This window comes from Pteropus vampyrus, unplaced genomic scaffold (genome assembly GCF_000151845.1).
Source record: "Pteropus vampyrus isolate Shadow unplaced genomic scaffold, Pvam_2.0 Scaffold106, whole genome shotgun sequence".
Taxonomy (NCBI): Eukaryota; Metazoa; Chordata; class Mammalia; order Chiroptera; family Pteropodidae; genus Pteropus; species Pteropus vampyrus.
Window position 1 is genome coordinate 2,167,581 of NW_011888887.1, and position 21,413 is coordinate 2,188,993.

The 21,413-nt window shown below is 37.8% G+C and overlaps 1 protein-coding gene and 2 pseudogenes across 1 annotated transcript in view; 1 reads left to right on the forward strand and 2 right to left on the reverse strand.

Annotated features, from left to right (window-relative positions):
* FBXL17 (F-box and leucine rich repeat protein 17) overlaps positions 1-21,413 on the reverse strand; it is a gene marked incomplete at its 5' end in the record, with an annotated part of 449,450 nt that overhangs the window by 14,211 nt on the left and 413,826 nt on the right. Inside the window, one exon of the mRNA XM_011365181.2 lies at positions 8,295-8,437. Within this exon, the coding sequence (XP_011363483.1) occupies positions 8,295-8,437 (143 nt within the window). The remainder of the gene's footprint in view (positions 1-8,294; positions 8,438-21,413) is intronic.
* On the forward strand, positions 9,560-9,678 carry LOC111743061 (annotated as a pseudogene).
* On the reverse strand, positions 12,822-12,940 carry LOC111743064 (annotated as a pseudogene).

A 21,413-nucleotide genomic window follows, 5' to 3' on the forward strand; every position in this document is an offset into this window, starting at 1 on the left:
ATGGGAGACATAATCCAACCCATCCATTCATCTGTCCTTCCATCATCCGATACATATTTGTTTAGCAACTATTATATACCAGCCACTGTGGTAGGGCCTGGCAATATAACACAGAAGGAGAAACTCATGGATCTTATATTCTAATGAGAAGGAGAGTGATGGGGATGAAAAATGTAAGCGATAACAACCACAATAAGTTAAGAGCTAATATTTATCGCTTACTTCATGTAAGGATCTTTACACATATTAACTCACTTAATCTTATCAATAGCCTTTGAGATAGGTGCTTTTTAAATTTCCACTTTACAGATGAGGAAATGGAGGCACAGAGCAGCAGTAGGGGACATAAAAATAGAAAAGCCAGGAGCATGATGCCAGGGAAGACAAAGAGAAAAGCATCTCACAAAGGAGGAAATGGTTATCACATGAATGTAGCTGCTAAGAGATGAAGCAAGTTATGGACAGAGAAGTGGCCACTGGATTTGGTGACAGAAGTCACTGGTGACCTTGAAAGAGAAGAAGCAGTGGCATGATGAGAATGGAAATAGATTGTAAGGAGCAGTGAAAAACTAAAGACAAATGTTCATAGTCCATCCCTTTTAGGAACTTAATAGTAGAGTGGCAGAAAAATAGGACTCTAGACCAATGCCCCCCGACTCCCCCATCTTTTTGGAACCAGGGACCAGTGCTCCTATGAGAATCTACTGGCTGATGATCTGAGTGGAGCTGAGGCGGTGATGCTAACGCTGGGGAGTGTGGCTGCAAATATGGATGAAGCTTTGCTTGCTCGCTGGCACCTCACCTCCTGCTGTGCAGCCTGGTTCCTCATAGGCCATAGACCAGAACCAGTCCATGGCCTGGAGGATGGAGAACCCTGCTCTAGAGGACCCTAGCTGAAAGCAGATGTGGCACCTAAGTGAGGTTCTTTATACAGAAGAAATATAATTCTGGGTGTTGTTTTTGAAAATTAATTTGCAGTCTAACAGTATTTTATTTGCCCATTTGCTTGTCTATCTCTCCCAGGAGGCCGGAGGCTCCATGGGGTAGGATCTCTATTTTGTTCAGTTTTTTTTTTTTGACCTGTCACTTATCATGGTGACTGGAACATAGCAAGAAGCTCAACTGATACTTCTTGAATAAATGAATAAAATATATGATAAAAATTAAGGAGACAGTTTTTGTTTCCTCTTTGAAAAATGACTTGCCAAGCAAAATTTTCACTAGGCCCAGCATGGCAGGCCTTGAAAACCTGGGCCTCATGTGCAGGCTATGCTGGTTCCTTCTCAATGGGCAGCAGTCTCTCAGTCTCCTGAGCCACCGTGGTCCACCCTTGTTTTTACTTTGTGAAGTCAGGTGCTTAGGTGTTCTGAGATCTAATCTGAACTCTGTTAAGAAACTGCTATTACCTTTTCTATTTCTAAATTTGAAAAATAATATGATCCTGCAACCTAATTCTTTCGTATAATTACTTAAGCCAAATCAAAGTTCCAAGGAGATTATTTACTGCAAAGCAATGATGCTCCAGGGTGCCTTCAGGCAAACTCCAACAAAACATTCCATGGCATTTGGGGAACACTAAGCCTTCTCCTTCCCTTTTACTTTTTTTTTAAACAAAAACAAAAACAATTTCACTACACTTCAATCCCATAACAGAAGTGAGCAAAACAAGCAGCTATTTGCAGCCTCCCTTAAAAGGTTCTAGGGAGATGTCGACTTTCCTGAAGAAACTAACCAGTAAGTCCCAGCCTAGACACTGACTGGCTGTCTGACTTGGCAAATCTTTACTCTCTCTGTTCAGAAGGAAGAACTGAGACCTGCTGGTCTCTAGGTTTCTTCTTCCTCTATAAGTTTGACTAATTTAATGCATCTTTACTATTAAAAAAAAAAATGGATTCTATTGTTTTTTTTAGAATAGCTGTCTGAGTCTCAGGGGTCTAGATTTTCTTTGTAAGATCTTAGCATGTAAATTTATATCCATGGCTAGGATACTACAAACCAGCTGGTTCATATCATGGTTAAACATCAGATACAAGATTCTGAAGCAGGTAAACATGTAAACATGAATAAAAACGATAATAATAATAGTTGACATTTATTGAGTACTTCCAGTGTCCATGACTTTGGGCTAAGTGTTTTATTGCTATATCTTATTTAATCGCATAACAACTCGATGGGGTAAATATCTCCATTTTTCAGACGGTGAAACCGAGGCTTTTAGAGATTAAGTTGTCCAAAGTCTCACAGACAGTAAAGTGATAGAAGCAGAATTTGAAAACTACTTATGCTCACCAGTTAAACCTCTGCCATTAAGCTCTATGCCAATGTTTTCTTGGTTTAATATATAAACGCAGGAAAGGCCTTTCGGTCACCACTACATAGCAGTTCAGGTGAATAGGGTTAGAAGAAGAGATGGGAACACTTGGCTAAAATGAGGTTGAGTGCTAACCTCTGAATTTCAGCTGATGTGTTTTTCCCTGTTTCAATTACCAGGAATAATCAGGAGAGGGTTGTAAAATGTGTTTTAAAGTACTCCTATGTGAAAATCACCTGGAGAAACTGTTTTATCAGCAAAAGGAACAAGACTGATACTTCAAGCGAAGGACCTAAGTTCAGATTTTAGAGCCTGAGCCACTCCCTCTGTTCATTTTTCATCTTCCCTTTCTTTTGGAGACCATGGCATTGTGGGCTATTCATGTAATGGTTACATTGCGCACAAACTAGGATTTCACGATCTGATACAATCAGACCACTCTTGCCTTATTAGAAGAGAATGTCTTGTTTTTATCATTATTTTCTTTGATAAGGCATAAATATTCAGTCTGAGATTTTGGCTATGGGCAATGTGGAAACAGCTGTGTGTACATTGCGGGGGAGAGGGCAGTCCCGGCAGGTACACACTTTGTTTCATGGCTGGATTGCTACCAAAACAGTCCTGGACACAGAGCCCCACAAATTATTTTCCCTTAAACTGATTTTTCCAGTTAGTTCTGTATATTAGTTACAGAGTCCTATATTATTTTTCCCCATAGGGCTTTCCTGCTTATGGTTCCCAAACAAGCTGATAAAAACTCCATTTTCTCCACAGAAATATTTAGGTTGTTGAGGCTTTCTCTTACCATAATTACTTCCTGAAAAATGCAGTGGTCAATTTTTCCCGAGTATTTTTACATTGCATCGGGCACACAAAAGTTGGCTCCTGGTATTTCAAGGTTGTAAAGCAGATTCCTGCCTTTAAAGAGCTGACTGGTTTCTATTAGTTGCTTTCTGTATTGGCTTCTCATTGATTTGATTAAATGAAATTTCTCTAGCATTTAAATGAGGAACTTGTGTAAAAACAAAGATTTCCTACAACCTCGAGAAATAATTTCTTATTTAAAAAATCATCTATTTCACTCCTCAGCTAAGTACTTCAGGAATTGGGGCGGGTGAGGAGAAAGGTCTTGGCAATGGCAGTTTGATGAGAAATGAAGTAATTTGATTATTTCCAGGGTGTGGATCAATAATAGTCAGCCTCTGCAGAGACCCCTGGCCTGAAGGCAGCCGGGATAATCAATAGGATCACACAGAGGCGCTCTCCTCCCCCAGCAGCCTCTCTGATCTTTTCTGGGCGGACTCTTCACGCCTGTGTAATTCTAATTTATGTCAACTAGAAATCAAAGAAATTCCAAGGGGCTTTGGTCATAGGACATTGGGGTGGACCTTTCAAAATCTATTTATGTCTTTTCCTTAAGTAACATGGCTCCGTGGCCCTCCTGGAGCCTCTGCCGGCCAGGGAGGGGCAGCTACCTGCTCCGGAGGAAGGCAGAGGAGGGGAGTTAGGTAAACGGAGGTGTACTTTCTTGGTCCCGTCTACAACACTGCAGGGACATAAGAACTAATAAGCATTTTAAGCAAAATGCTTTGCCAAGAGTGGCTCCCTCAATAACGCTCTTTAATGATACCCCAGACGCTGGCATTTTCAAATCAAATGAACAGTGTATAAAATTAGTTCTGCATGAAGTTAAAAAAAAAAAGTAAGTGAAAGGGAGCTTTTAAAAGCTTCAGCATTTCTCCATCCAACTGCTTTTCACAAGGGTTTGGCATATTGCTACATTTATGATGTTATTCGCTGCTCATAACTCAGGCCCTCTGTCTCCAAACTTCTGTATTAACACATACTGCGGAGGTTTCCACCAAGACATTTTATCACCGAGGTTTCCCAAACCAGCCAGGCCGCCTCTGGCGAGGTCTGGTTTCTCAGCCGATGCCATGCCACCGGGCTCCCTCCCTTTTCATCAACCCTGTTACCCCAAATATTTTTCATTAACCTTGAACACTGCATTTCCATTTGCCCTACAGCTTTTCCATTAATTTTTTTTTTTTTTTGCCTTGTTCAGTTTTGTTCTCCATCCAAATGGCCTTGTAAGAAATGGGGAAAATATCACATTAGAAGAAATACATCTATACAGAATCTAGAATTCACTAAAGTTGTGAAAATGATTTCCACGACCAAAGCCACTATTTATAATTGCGGAAAGCAGAGTAAACATATTGCTCTTATTAGAGAGTCCCCTTGATTGTACAAGTAGTTTTAACTAAATCACCAAGTAAATGCGTGTTAAGTTGATAGGTGATTTCGGGTCAACTCTAATTCCCAAGGTCAAGTAAGCCTTTGAACAGTCTTTAAGAATATAAGTTCACCCCAATTCATCAAAGCCGTCTCACACAGCGTTTTCTTCTCTTGGTTCTTACAATGCACTAAAGTTTAGGAGATTAAGCGGCTTCAGCTTCAAAACCCAAAGTAATGCCTCTAACATGCTTATCCATCCAGCAATCAGAAAAGCTACTCGAACAGGGGCTTCTTAATGCACTTCCTAATTTTACAAGTGCGCAGGGGAATGCTGCATCTGTCAAATGGCTGGAGGACTCCTCCCTAGGAGTCACCAGTGTTACAGCCAAACAAATTTACTGCAGTTCCACTTAGACACTGTCTGATAATCTAAGTACATGTTGCTTTCATCTGCAAAGAATACATTTAATGTTTCTCATTTGTTCTTTGTTTACCTAATGAGAGAAAGAGATGGAGGAAAAATACTTTTTCCCACGAAAAATATAATGCATTTAGTTATTGTTACAATTCCTTAAAAGCTCAAGTGAGGAAAAAATCATAAGTTTGGTAAGGTATAGTTTTCAAATTAAGTATAAGTGGCCCCAAATGAAACTGACCACACGTGAAAGAAAACATAACTAGACTTCAATATTTCTCAGAACCATAGGATCACAGAACACAGGCCCTGGGACACACAGATGTCACAAACCCCATCTCTCCCCAGTGCAAGAATCTCACTGACAAGGGGTTAATGGCAGATCATTAAGATTATCTTGCCTACTTCTTTGGCTCCAGTTGGTGTGCAGAAAGGGGAAAGAGAACTCAATGAGTTATAAGAGGTTAGCAGACTTGGTTAAGGTACAGGGAGAAGAACGCGAGGCCCAAATTAATTTTGTTCTTTAATTCTTTGTTGGCGTAGATGAGCACATTGAGATAGATAGTGAATCTTTGTCTCCACATTCTAATCATAATTCCTGCCTGTTTCTATTCTTATTTTTCTTATTACTTTCTTTTTGTTTCCCTACCTATTTAAATGGTCTTATCTCCTACTCACCCTTTTCTCCCATTACAAATCTTTCTTTATCCCTATGCCTGGGTTAGTAAATCAATCCAAAATACAGCATGTCCCACGCAACCATAAGTTTTCTTTTGTAAAGAGTGTAGAAAATATAATTACTGGAATCTTTATACAGAAAATAATATTAATTTTAAATTTAAGTGAGCAAAAAGTAAAAGGGCAAAATCTCTGAATTTTTTCCTCTTTTTAATTTCCTTTAAAAATGAGTAGCAAGCAATACATTTTTTGTCTTATTTGGAAATTCAAATATAAAATCACAGGCTTATATGATATCGATGATAATAATAATCAGTAACACTGAGCATTTTATATGACTAACATTATTCTAAAGGCTTGGTATGTGTTCACTCATTTAAATGCTCACAACGATTCTACTATAGATATGTACTATATAATCCTCATTTTACAAATGAGGAAACAGAGGCACTGAGGAGTTAAGTAACTGCCTATGATGACACAACTAAGTACAGAGGCCAGATTTAAAACCAAATTCTGGCTCCAAAGTCCATGCCTTCGACCACTGACCTCTTTTCTTTGCTACCTAAATCTTCCTTGGAATCTTGATAAAATTTTTAAACCTAGAGATGGATAGAATACAAATTTTGAAAGCTGAATAGCTACTTACTCTAGATTTCCATCCAACTAAACTAACCAGCAGGTTTTTTATATGCAAGCCTTTACCTGCAGTTTGTGTGTGGTTTGGAAACTCCTTCCATCCTCACAGAACCTCTCGTGCTTGGCTCAGAGCTGCCTTAAGCCTGAGGGAGCCAGGCAGCAACACTGGGCCCAGGATCCCCTAGTCTGGGTTGCAAGCTATGGTCAGACGCATGGCGCTAGAGCCATCCAGTCTCAGAGTAGCTCTCAGGTTGGAGAAAGGAATCAGAGGCCACCTGAGAGAAAGGGCTAAAACTTTCAGGGATACCACCGAACAGAACAGCCTCCCCATCTCATTTGGAACTAACGTGTATTTGGGTAGAAAAGGATCCATTTCTTGAATTAGCAAATTGATGGTCAGCAATAAGTCTGGAATAATCTCCTGTACAAGGTGGAATATACATTTTTACAATTCATCTTTTTAGGTGGAGTTGATCTCAACAAATCTAAAGAGTATAGACTAGAAATATGGTGATTACCAAGAATGATGGTAGATACATCCATCCATTCTGACGCATACCTTTTTGGTGTCCTTGGTAAGGTAGTACTTGAAGGAGCAGTTCCTTCTGGCAGAAGCTGAGGAGCGTTGCTGTCATCATTAAATATTTCTAAAAAACTCTGCCTACTATGGACCTTTGAACATGTTTTAAAAGAATTTCATTTTAAAAGGTTAGTGGTAGTGTTAGGTTAGTAGGTAGTGAAGTCTGAGGGAGACTTGCAACCCTGGGTCTCAGTGCTGTTGTTCAGTAACAAAGTCAGTCAGCTTTCTAGGCTGGGCTGACAATATATAATACAATTTCTCTAATCATAACTTAACTGGCAAAGGCCTAAGTAGAAGGGGAGATTTTAAAGCACTTGGAGAAAAGAACTAGGTCAATTAACAAAAATGACAAAGCACACAAAGGATTTGGGCCACTCTTCTATTTGCCCCCAAATTTGCTGCATTTAGAAAATGCATGTCCTTCGAGAGGGCGTATATATTTAGTTTCACTCTCTTTTGCTAGAAATGTCCCTAATCACCATTTGCAAAAGTACCACACATGTGTAAATTATTATCAGATGCCAGCATTTTCTGAGCAAGTATCTGAGGTGGATACCCTCCAAGGAGGCAGTCCTTGTACCTAGCGATGCCCCGAGGGTGTGTCATAGTACTGGACACAGACTCTGAAGACCTGGAGTAACATCTGTGACAAGTGGCCTTGGGCCAGTGCCTGGTCTTTCAGAGCCTCCATTTTCTCCCCTTCACAGTACAGATATTATTTTTTAGGTTTGTTATAGGCAAAACTTAGAAGTAACAAAGGGGAAAGCACTTCTCTAGTGCCTGGTGATCAATACAGGTTTTTGTCTTCTTTCTTCTCAGTTTTCAAAGGGCTCCGTATAAAATATGGTACAGTTTTCTAAACTCATGCCCATGTCTCTGGGCCAGCTCCACAAACTTTCAGTGGGACCCCTGGGACCGTATCTCACCGTGTGCTAAAAGTGATATCTTAAGTGTGGGAAGAGCTAACTTCCCATGTAATATCCCCACACTGGCCCTTTCTTGCTCCCAAATGCCCAGAATACATAGGTGTTGAGCAATGAAATCACACAGTTCAAACTACGAAAAACAAAACAATTTGGTACTGTTCTTTTCACCTTACTGTTGCAGGAAATTTGGAACCCAGAACAGAATGTTGCTGTTTGACCCTGCACACTGCGGCATGCCATACAAACATAAACTGTTCCATGGACTCATGGATAGGAGGCTGAAATCTAAGCTGACTGTGAGTGTGATTTCTTTTTCATTTTTAAACAGAGAAATGCAAAAATCATCTCAGGTTAGTTTTAAAAACCAGACATCTTACAATGTATAGCAGTAACAGTACACGTATATATGTGTATTCACGCATACATAATAGGGAGAGAGAAAGAATACGATACCAAGCTATTAACTCCACTGATATGTAGAAAACAAATTCAAAAGGTAACTCTTACTTTATCGCATCTCATCAGCCCCAGATATCTCAGAGACTTGCTGCTCTGCGCAATCAACGTGGCTCCTTGATCTGTGATTTCTTTACACCAGCCAACATCCACGGTCTCTATTGTCATGCTATATCGCCCAATGGCTATCAGTGCTGCAAGGAGGGACAGAGAGAAAGCAAGCAAGCTTAAATGTTAGCAGTGTAAGGAATTTCTACTTTATTAGGACGATTTCTCTCATTTCCTCACTAAATTTGTTCCCGAAATGTTGTGTGTAAATGAATGTTTATAAACTAAATTAAATTTGAAATGCTTTAGGAAAGCTTAGCCTATGACAAACCCTACTGCACAGTGAATAATCCCTCCATGATTTCACTTTCATTGGAACACAACCTTTTATCAGTTTTACTCATTGCAAGGTTACCTGTACTCTCGAATAATCATATCTGCAGAAGGAATAAATTAAAATAAATGACACATATAATGTTATGGAAATTTCAAGTAGTAACTAAACTTTACCCAAGATAATGTTAATAATTTTTTTTTAAAGAAAAACCCATGGAAACAACATTTTGAGGTGCATTGTACTGCATATGAATTTCTTTACCGATTGGCATAACTTTTTCAATCTGTTCATGATCTGCAAAATATAAGAGTATATAACATTTTTCACATTAGTCTTCTTGGTACTCTTAGGAATTAAGAGTACATTATACAGAGCAGTTGAATTTGATTGGTGCCATGCTAGAGTGCAGTAAAAGGAATGCATTTGTTATGGTGAATTCCTCGACCTATCAGAAGTCTTCCTTCTATTAACATATAAAATGAAACTTGTCATCTGAAAACTATGACAGTATCTCTAGTCTTTTTGACTGTTTAGCATTGTACCACTACTAAAGTGCAGACACTTATCCCATAATCTTTGATGTGCACTACTTATCACTGCTCCATAACTCATCACCCTGTCAGAGCAACCAGTCAGTGAATGTGGCTCTTTGCTATGGACTTCCGATTTGACAGACGTGCACAACTCTACATCTGAGGAACAAAAAAACAGATTTCAATAACTCCAGCCAGAATAAGTTAGGTGCATTGGATTGTAAATGAAACCCTGAAAACAATGCCACACATATTAAAAAGGAAGAAGAAACTGCTAATTATTACCTCATTCTAAGATGTGATGAATTGCTTTCAGTGACATTAAAGACAGATATTTCTCAATTGACCAGATTGATATGAGCAGAGTGAATTATTCATGTAATAAGTGTCAACTCAAAGTCTACGGCCATGCTATCCTGAACAAGCCCAATCCCGTTTGATCTCAGAAGCTAAGCAGGGTTGGGCCTGGTTAGTACTTGGATGGGAGACCACCTAGGAAGACCAGGTGCTGTAGGAGTGAAAAATGAAAAATAAGGGATTGTAAACTGAGGAGGTCCTTGCAATCTGTGAGGGCAACCAAGGGTTGCCTCGCCTAAAAAGAAAAAAAAAAGTGTTAACTCTTACAGCTCACAGAAAAGTACACTTGTCAAAATCTCTTTGCTAATTACCTCAGTGATCTTTTATTTACTAGAAAACTTGTGCCCATTCATTCAAGTATCAAAGCTGGATATTTAAAGCTCATAAAAACAATAATTATGATTCCAATGTTTTCCAGTGAAAATGCTATAAAGGAAAAAAAAAATTCCTGGAACTTCCTGCCACCAATCTGCAGATGTTCTCAACTTTGCCCATGTTATTTTGGCACTTAGTTTTCTAAGGACGTGGAGCAGTGCAAGGGTGTCTGCCAAAGGTTTGCTGAATGGTCTAGGTGATATTTTTGTGTAGAAGAAGCAATATCCTAGGTTAATCCCATTGGTGTCCCTGACCTAAGAAAATTGTTTTTATCTCTGGTAGGGTCATAACTTTCATTGGTTACGATGTCCTGAGGATCTCCTATGATAAATGAAATAGAAGATACATAAAAGAAATGCCTTTCAATACAAAGTGCTCAGGCTATGATTTCAAAAGATGACAAAGCACAAGTTGTAGGATGGCCCCAGGTCAGTAGATTGTATATTTTATTGAGGTCTGAGGCTAGAACATGAAAGTCCTGCACTAGTCAGAAAAAGGTAAATCAAATGATGCGTTTTCAGAAGCTGCTTTACAAGCAAATGAAGAGCCAATAGCTATGGATTCTAGGGATTAAAAACCACTGATGTTTGCTATTTTTTCTTTCTTATCTACATTAAAATAAACAGTAAATAAGATAACTGAAGATTAATCAGGGTATTCAGGTTTTGTTTTGACATAGTTCTATTTACTGAAGTAATAAGAATTAAACTTTATTATTGTTTAACTCATTCATTTATTCATAAAACACTTCACGAGCACTCACGCTCCAATACTTATTGATCATCCATGTGCTAGGCACTGGGCTAAGAATTTTAGGTGCATTATCTCATTTAATCATCACAGAAACCTTATGAAGTCTTATTGTTGTCTCCATTTTAAAGATCAGGAAACCGAATTGCAGAAAGATTGAATGACTTTCCTAGCATAACAAGATAGTAAGCAGGGGAGTGGATAATAAACTGAGAGCTGGTTCTCAGCCCTGGGTGCACATCAGATCTACTAAAACGGAATCGTGGGGCCAGGCACCTGGCAATTCTAATACGCTGCACTACCTGTGAGTGGAACTGTGGGGTTACACACGGGGCCTGTGCTGAGTACGAGGGATAGATCCACAGAGCTCAGAGGCCAGTTGACCAGGTGTGGGGGTGCGAGGGTCAGGTGGAAATGGGAAATAACAAGCAAGAGTCACAATACAATGCTCATCCCACATGTTTTCCCATTCTTAACTGCTCGCTTTTTAGATCTCATGTCGAAGGTCATCTCAGAACCGATCATCCTATCATTTACTGCTATTGAAAATGTTATTATTTGTTTATTTTTTTTGTGGCCCACCTCCCCCATTAGAATGACGGCTCCTGTCCACTGCTGTATGCCCAGCATCTAGCATGTGTGTAGTATAGAGTTTGTTCTTACAAATATTAGTTGAAAACACCAATAACTACACGTTTAGGTCTATTACAAAGGCATGTCAAGGCGGCATGGGATCCCTTCGCTCATCTGCGGAGGAGAGATATAATGGAAGCCCTCATGGAAGAGCTAAGCTAGGTCTTGAGGGATGAGTAAGGATTCTCTAGAAAAACAAAGGAGGGAAGGCAAGTATGTCCGACTAAGGAAAAGCATGTGTGAGAGTAGCGATGTGAAAGCACAGGGGAGCTGCAGGTCATTGAAATAAAAACAAGTACAAGGAAGTGGCAATATTTATTCCAGAAATATTTATTTAATGATTAGTAGCACTGATCACTGGAAGAATAATAGTTAGATGGGTGAGAGCACCAGGGAGTCTTTCTGATGAATTTTTAATTCCTCCAATAGCCTACAAGAACAATACCCATTTTAGAGGTAAGAAAACTGAGGTTAAATATCTCATCAAGACCCCATCCCTAATAAATGGCATGCAAACTGGGTGCAAACTGAGGTAGTCTGGTTGGTTCCAAAGCCAGTGCTCATTCTATCAATAGCAGCAGCACCAAGGGCAGCAGAGGAGCTTGTGTGTGTTCAGGATGTATTTCCCTTTAACACAATCAGGAATGAAACATTACAGCTTATGGACAGCCAGGTATTTACCCTGTGACTGTAAAATAGGGGTCCAATAGAATCTTTAAATTCCAAAATATATACTAAGTAACTTATCTCTCTGTGACTATAGCCTACCTTTGGGTATTTTTTCATTGTTGTTCATGAGCTACCTGTGAAAACTGTAGTATGGTATAGTCTCAAATTCATTTCCCACCTCACAATATAGTAGATGTGTGACCTCAGGATGACATTGAGCATTTTTGAGTCTTGGCTTCATTGCCTGAATAATGGGGATATTGACTCTATGTCCTGCCTACTTCACAGTGTTGGTCTGAGGCTCAAATGAGATAATACATGTAAGGGACTTTGCACTAAACAAATGTCATCATTTATTTGGTATTTCCTCAAAGGGTTCTACAGTGGTGCAGTTGATATAAAATAAAAAAAACTTGAAAGGGTTTTAAAAAATAAAAGGCTCTGGGCAAATGAGAGCATTAAATAAGTACTTAGTCATTATGCCACTGCTAGAGTTCTTAAACTGTCTACTCTCTATCGGTGATCATGAACCTATAGACTGCACCTGCGATGATTGGGCTGCAAATGTATGTATGATTACTACCTTCATCAGGGGCTGTTGACACGTTACAATGATATTTATTGAGCCTTGAAAAGGGACAAATTATGCAAGACTAATTCCTAACCCCTGTGCAATTTTAATATACTTTTTAATGTGCTAAGTGCAACTAATAAAGTTGAGTTTTAAGAAGTGACACAAATTAAAAGCTGTAATTCAGTCACTTATATGATGATCAAGGATCTACATTAACCCACTAAAAGGCATTTCCATAAGCATACAGAGTGACTGAAATACACAAGCACTTAATTCTGTACTCATTTTTTTATTATTATTTATGCCTACGGCACCTGGTTTTCCTAGGTGGCCTCCCATCCAAGTACTAATCAGGCCTGACCCTGCTTAGCTTCCGAGATCAGACCAGATTGGGCTTGTTCAGGGTGGCATGGCCATAGACCATGGACCGTGGCTCTACTGGGGCGCAAACCCAGGACCTTCTGCGTGTAAAGCAGATGTGCTAACCACTACACTATAGAACCATGTCCTGAAATTCCATTTCTATGTACTTAATTCTGACTAACAAATACAATTTCTAGGAATCTACCTTGAAAATATACTACTAATTACACAAAATTACATACATATGAGTTTATTCATCGGAGCATTGATTGTAATTGCAAAATAATGGAAACAGCCTTAATGCCCATACATAGGAGAATAGTTAAATAAACTATGCTACGCTCTCACTATGCTATGCAGCTAAAAAAAAAAAAAAAAAAATGGGGGAAGATCACAAGGAACTTCTAAATCATTCAGTGAAGAAAGCAAACTGCAAAAGAGGTTATATGATATGCTACCACCAAATAAAAGGGAATACAATAAAAAACATGAATCTGTTTATTTGTAAAAAAGAAATATAAGAAAGATAAATTAGAAGCTACGGAGAATAACTATAGGGGGCTGGTGAGAAAGGAGAAGAAAAAAGAGAGCATGTAATTTGGGGGTGGAGTATGCGGAAGGACGGACACTTCTTGAATTCTCTTTGGCTATATTTAGCTTTGACTATCTGAACCATAGTAATGTTTTACATATTCTCCCAAATAAAAAAAAAAATAAACTGTGGGGGAACCTGAAGTGAAATACGAACAGTAACAAATGAACTTAATTGTACTACAAATGAACAGGATAAACCTGCCAAATGATATAATCACACTGGATGCGAATTAGGTGGCTTTCAAATATTTGATTTGGATTGGATATTGTAGGGTGGAAACTAAAAAGAACTGCCAGCAAATACTGTACTCCAGTTAGTAAATCTATTTCTCACAGGGATATTAGTTAGCAATTTAGTAACTACATTGTGTGTAATCTAGGATTGTAAATACTGAGAGCCAGTCTGTTCACTGTTAGAGAAAGAAGTTACAAATAAAAAAAAAAAAAAAAAGGGAGAGGCTTATGATGAGCCTTGTGCTACTGAACTGGAATCAGAGGCACTAAAATGAACTCATAATTTTTATACCCACAGATAGATAGATATAGAAATGACTAAGTAATGTGATGTATGTGCATGTGTGGTTTAGTATACATATATATTTTCCTAGCTTTTTCTGCTGAGAGGGACTAGATGCAATGACACCCCAGTAACAATGATCTACTAGACCCCAGATCTTGGTTTCTAAATATCATTCTCCAATTAAAGGGATCAGGGCTCCTCAGAGAAATGGTTGATTCCAGGTTTGGAGCAGGAAAAAATACAAGATGAATCTGAAACATCTTGTGATCTCAGAAAAAAAAGAAGTGCTTAAAAAGGAATAAGGGAATGTCAAAAGGACAAAGGCTCTAATCAGAAGGAGCTACAGCTGGAACAATTTGAACATCAAATAATGGTAGTATTGGATTATAATTCAGAAAATGGAAAAACCATCCTCAAGTCCATATTGGTATAAATAAATAATCAGATAAATAAATAGCCAAAAAAGGGCAGCTCTTCCTTACAGAAGAATTCCAATTAATAAGTGAATACGAAATGAGAAAAAGGCAGAAAACAGCAGGCAAAAATCACGGAAATAACTGTTGCAGGCAAGATCTATCAATGCATGCTAAAATCTGTGGGTGAAAGTTTGAGGAAAAACAGAATATAGGCATGCTACCAAAGATATTGATCAATTTTCAAAAATCATAACTTCACAGTGGAAAGACCCACCAGGCACCACCTTACCCAGACAGTCAAGGTTAACATTACCAGTAACAATGCGTAAAGATATCATTTACCACCTGACCACTTCTGCAGTATTCTTGCCAAAATGACTAATTTCAATTTACTCATAAGAAAACATCACAAAAACCCGAATTAAGAAACATTCTACAAGATAATTCACCAGTACTCATCAAAAGGGTCAAGGTAACAGGATATAAGAAAAGAATGTGGCGGTGTCACAGATTGGAGGAGTCTAAAGAGACATGACAACTAAATACAAAGTGCGATCCTAGACTGGATCCTGGAACAAACAAGGAAATTAGGAAAAAACTGGTGAGAGTCAAGTAAGATTTGTAGTTTAGTTAATCTTATCCTTTCGGTGTTAATTTCTTAGTTTGATAATTGTTCTATGGTTATATAAGTTGTAATATAATTAGAGGAAGTTGACTATATCCCTACTATTTTTGCAACTTTTCAGTAATTCTAAAATTATTTCAAAACAAAGAGAAAAGCATGGATAAGCTAATAATAGATAGTGACTGAACCAAGTGAAAGCAGGTATTATTTTCACACTGAAAAATCTGATATAAAAATGTTAGAACTAAAAATACATTTTTTCTTTATAGGAGGAAGATTAGTCACATGAGTGCATTAACAAGTGACCCGCGTGTGTCATTTCGTCCTTTCCAGTTCTATCTTCTGCTATAGATCTATGCATCTGTAATAAAAGCAGAAGAAATGCCCTAGTGCTTGAAAGAATTAGGGTTAAAATTTAATAGTAGGATTAAAATCTTTCATGTAATACTTGGATAAAAGCCATATACAAAGCAATTTCTTGGCACAGATACAAAGAGATAAATGAAAAGTGCTCTTTGTGGAAACCACAGAAGCTCCAAAAACAAAGAACTGACACTTTCGGAGACATTTGTTCTGTGATGGTCCCTGTGAGGGCTCCCTCCTTCCCGCAGGGACTGTAGCAGTGGTTCCTAGCCCTAGCAGTTCAGGAGAATCACAGGTGCCTACTAAAAGTACGGATGCCCGAGTCCCACCTCTGGAGATTCTGATTCAGGAGAAGCTGTAAAAGTGTCTGTGATCCCCACGTGCAGCAAGAGCTGGGAACCACTGGAACAGAATAACCTACAACTCTGGCAAAGTCAGTCAACTGAAAACAAAAGAACTCATATTTAAGAATATAAATAGCTTACGTGTTCTGATATTGTAAAATAGCCTTGTCTCTCAAATGGTAGTCAATTCTTATATATAAACCAATACTTCTTAATCCCCTTATTTCTAATTTATATCCCTTCCTCCCATTTTATACATTATTATATTCCTCCTATCATTATATAGTAAACCCAAAGTGACTACACTCTATAATAATTTTCCAGATTGTCCTTTTTTTGTAAATATTTCTTTTACTTTATTGCACTTATTTGTACTTCTAATGCAACACTTATCAGAATTTGTTTCATATTAGAAAAACACGCCTGTCTTCCCACTAGACTGTCAAGTCTTCAAAGCGGTGAATGTGAAGAATGCTTTCTAAGGACCCCGGAATCTCTGAAAAGCGACTTCCACTCATTTTTTTCTTTTTATGGTTTTGATGACTTTTTTGTAAGCATAACATACATGCAGAAAATTGCACGAATACTAAGGGTACTACTTGATGGATTTTGACAAAGTTAACACAGCTGTGCAACAGTATCCAGATTGAAAAACAAAGAAAACCAGCATCCCTAAAGCCCTCTCATCCCCCACTCTAGTCACTATTGTTCCCCCCAAAGGATAACCACTATCTTGACTTCCAATCACACAGATTACTATTCTTGTTCTTGAACTTCATATAAATAGAGTCAATATCCAACACTGTTATTTCTGGTTTTTTAGCTATCCATTATGTTTGTGAGATTCATCTATATTGTTATGTGTACCGGCAGTCCGTTCATTCTAAATGCTGTATAGTATTCCATTCTACTGTAGGTGGACATTTGGGTTCTCCCACTTTTTGACTACTATGTAAACGCTGCTATAAACATTAGCATACCTGTCTTTGTATGGGTGTAGGTTTTCATTTCACTTGGATGAATACCCAGGAATGGGCCTTCTGGGTAGTATGGCAAGTGTATGTTTAACTTCATAAGGAACTGTCAAAATGTTTTTCCAAGTGGCTATACCATTTTACATTCTCATCAGTTACGTATAAAGGTTCCAGTGTCTCCACATCCTTCCCGATACTTGGTAATGTCTGTCTCTTTGATTATAGCCATTCTATTGGGTGTGAAGTAGTACCTCATTGTGGGTTTTAATTTCCACTTTCTTAAGGACTAATGATGTTGTAAATCTTTTCATGGTGTCATAGATTGTGCATTGCCTCTATCCTTGCAAGGACTCAGTTAAGTTAATCTGTTTAAGTTATACTGGTGAAGAAGAAAGGCACATAAATAATTTTTCTAACATTAGACAATAGCAAAGAATAGCTTTCTAGACAACAGATAATTTTTCATGTAATCTAAATGAAAGTACCAGTCAAATAAACTTAGTCTATCCTTTGGAAACATGAAAAGTTAAAGTTTCTTAAAATAACAAAGTAAATTCAGAGGGAAAAAGGTTATAGAAAACTTTCAAAAATGCTCATATATTTGTGGAAATTTCGAAGACTGTAGAGTCTGCTTTATTTAGGAACTCTAAATCTCTGAAAAATCAAGTGAAAAATAAAACACAATACAAAAATTGTCCAACTATGGTAGATAATGTTAGAGTGAAAACTTTAAATTATGCTAGAATTTTCAAGATGCTGCATGTAGGGGCATTCATTTTACACAACTCTGCTTACTGCATTCAGAATAGCAACACACAAGTACTGTCTGACTCACAAAGGGAGCAAGTTGGCTGTGGCCCTTGACTTTTTGGGGAAGAGGCTCACCTGACCTATACATCCTGAAATGGAAATGCAGCATTATTTATAGGCTGCATCTGCTTTCCTTCCTATGAGATAAATAAGTTGATGGAAAGGCAAAAGTTCAAGTGAAGGATTCTTTTTAAAAGGTTTAAAGAGAATCCTTCAGGAGCAAGGATAAATATTTTCTCTCCTTTATCCTTTCCTAATTATTTTTTTATTTTAATAGAGAAAAGACATCTGATTGGGTAGACAGAAACTATTTCTGAATATATGACTTCCAAAAATGTAATGAACAAGGGGGCGTATTTAGAATTAACCTTCACTTGACAGAAATCTAATCCACTGCTCTGGTTTTCAGTGGTGCTGTGTTTGGTGGTGACCAATTCTTTGAGTGGAATGTTAGGTTCCCCTGACAATCCCCTTAATAAAGTTTAGAATTCAAAATGAGGAGGGAAAAAAAGTCTTACCGCTCTAACATTAGCTGAGAACCTAAAGTCCCTGGTTCAATGATTCTTTTTCATTCCAGCCTGCATAAATACATATATTACTTATTAAAGAATTACGTATCCTTTTCAAAATCCTGACATATTAGATTTCCTCACTTTATGAGAAGTGAATTCTGGAATTAAATATGTTGGTTCATGGATATGGAAAGGTACATTAGTGTCTCTCATATATCTGCCTTGTCCACCTTTCTGAACTGAAATTTCTAGACCACCATAAAGATAGAGCATGTTTCAAGGAAGCGTCAGTTACAACCATTTATCTGACCCAGTGTGCAGCAGAGTACAATTTGATTTCAAAGCCTACCACTTAAGAAAACACCAAGGTTGGTGACAACATATGTTGTTGTCAGACTGTCCAATAAACGTTGTAAAAGTATCTTGATACTGAAAGGAAAGAAAACAAGAAGAGGGAAGAACACGTGGAGATACCAGTAGAATAAATATATTATCTCTTCTTTCTTTCAACAAATACTAACTGAGCACCTTTATGTACCACAGAATGTTTTAAGAGCTGGGAATAAAAAGATCAAATCCCTGCCCTCATGGAACTTCTATTACGAATACAAATAAATAGTTAGAATATGTAATTTTTTGGGGGTTGGCAATAATGCTTTGGAGGGAAAAAAAAAAAAAAGGAGGAACCAGAGGTGGGAATGTTGCAATTTTAATTAAGGTGGACAAGAAGGCCTGACAGAAAATGCGACGTTTGAACAAAGATCTGAAGGGGGAGATATATAAGGGGAAAGCGTTCTGTGCAGAGAGAACGTAGTGCCAAGACCGGGAGGTAGGAGGTTGCTGGCTTGTTCTGAAGGAGCAAAGGAACGAGATGGCAAGTAGTGGATTTGTAATCAGGAGATTAGGTGAAAGGTGATCTCACACGTCAATTTAACCACACTGGATGGGAGTCCATTGGAGATTTTGAGGTAGAAGACTGATATGATCTAACTTAAATTTTTAAAAGACTTCTTGGCTTCTGGGTTGAGAATAGGCTGTAACGAGGCAAGAACAAAAGCAGGGAGATCAATATGGAGGCCACTGCAATGATCCAAACAAGCGATAGTGGCTTTGTACAGGGCCGTATAATAGAGATGGAGAGAAGGAGCTGAATTATGGATAGATTTTAAAGACAGGAACAACAGTACTTGCTGATAAACTGGTTGTGGAGCAAGAGAAAAAGAAGAGTCAAAGGATATCAAGAGAGAAGAAATCTTCTTTTGGTACTTAGCTTTGAAAGAAATTTCCTACATGGGATTTTACATGGCTGTTCTTGTGTCCTTGGGTGTCTAAGTGTCCTTGTACTTAAGAATATATTGGTTTCTTCTATTGGATATAAATTCCACTGAGAGGGGCAAAGACCACCTTTTTTCATCTTTATATCATCATTGTGTAGCATAGAGCCTTTATTTGTTAGTATTCAATATATATTCATTTAAATATGTGCATCTTAGATATCACGATTATAAGCACTTTGTGAAAAAGTACTCAGAAAGAGGTCCTTTTTGTATTCTCTAGAGTTCACATCATTCTTTTATTCTAACATATGTATTGAATAGCAACAGTATGTTAGTAACTGTGATGACTGAAGGTATCTTTGGATATAATAAATATGTATTTTTCCTTATATGTTTTTTGATTTAAAAATTTCAACACTAGGCATGTTTTATTTTTATAAAGGATTAAAAAGACATTTTTTAAAAAGATGCTACCGGACAGATCACTTAATTATACCAGAGAAAAGTGAAGAACTTGACATTTCCTGCAATGTGGTTTCTGTCTAACCTAGTGCTTCTCTAGGCAAACACAAACATTTACAGTTGCCAAAATTCAATACCCAAAATCATTTGAAATCATGGAAAAAGCAGCACAAGCTTTTTGCAAACTAAATCTAAACATGCAGAAAGTTGAGCTGTTATTCCTCTCTAACTGTAACCAGAGCAGTTGTAACTATGGGGCTATTGTCTGGAGCACAGATTTAGATACTGGCAATAATTTTTGGTTATGGACATTTCTGCCATAAGAAGAGCAAAGGCAATAAAAACATTAAAATAAAAATATTTCAGTTATAGATTTTTAAAGTTTAGTGGAAAACCAGATTAAAATTTAGAGAACACTAAGGTTTCTATATTCTTTTTGTTTTTGAGGGAGAAGGGAAAGTCCCAGTTCTGGGTTCTCTCACCTCAAAGCTTGAACCATGCACAAGGGTGTAAGTGCTCAGCTGTGCACACAGACACAGACATGGCATATAAACACACTTTTTATTCCTAGGCCCTAACCTACAGGCAGACTTACGTTGAAGCTAATAAAGGTTAAACTTCAGGGTCCATCATTTACATGGACCTTTACAAGGGCCTGGGTCCTAGAAAAGTACTCACAAGGTAATATATTTTTATAAAATTTGTAAAAGTAAGATACTTTTATTTATTTTTTTCTTAAAGAGAGACAACAAATTATATAAATCCTGAATTTGTCCCTGACCCAACCCAGAATATTCTGATTCAGTGGCTTTGGAGGTGGATAACAGGAGGCTGTATCTCTCCTCCCTTCCTCCTTTCCTTCCTTCCTTGCTTCCTTTTCTTTTCTTTTCTTTTAATGTCACCAAGTGATTTTGATACACAGCCAGGTTTAAAAATCACTGACAAAAAACTGCAGACTGATCAGTTTAATGAGTCTCTGACATCTAGGTAGTATTTCTTTCTGGAGCTTTGCCATTATTGATTGGGATATAAACCATATAACACTATGTAGTTTGGAAAAAGCAGACAACTGGCAACAGTCACTTCCACACAGCAGGGATGAATCACATAACCCTCTGTGCTGAGTAATTAGCTATCCATTTGTACATACTGGCGGGAGTGATATAGTTCTTTTCAACGAGGAAGGAAGGGAATTTGGACATAACATTAACAGTTGTTAATTCCAAGCAAATAGAGTAAATTGGATTTATTCAAAAGAGTATGTGTGTGGATTTTTTTCCCCTAAGAGTTAATGCAATTTGTCTAAAAAACGGCTGAACCCAAAGACCTCTCACAGTATCTAATAAACTTTTACTTATAGGCAGAACATTTCTTGGGTTGGAGAATGACAAATAATTTACTAAGCTTTTTCTAAAAGATAGCTAAAGGTGTTTCACCTATATCTAGCTGATGAATTAGCTTTAGCTAATAATCAGTGTCATGAGACAGGGAAGAAGCAGCCTGTAATTACTTTGAAAGGAATGAAGGAACAGATCTGATAAAGAAACTAAATCTGCGAATTCCTCCAGGGGCATACTGAGTGGGACAGAAGCCGCCTTTATTGCAAGTTTAAAGTAAGGCAAAGACAGGAGACA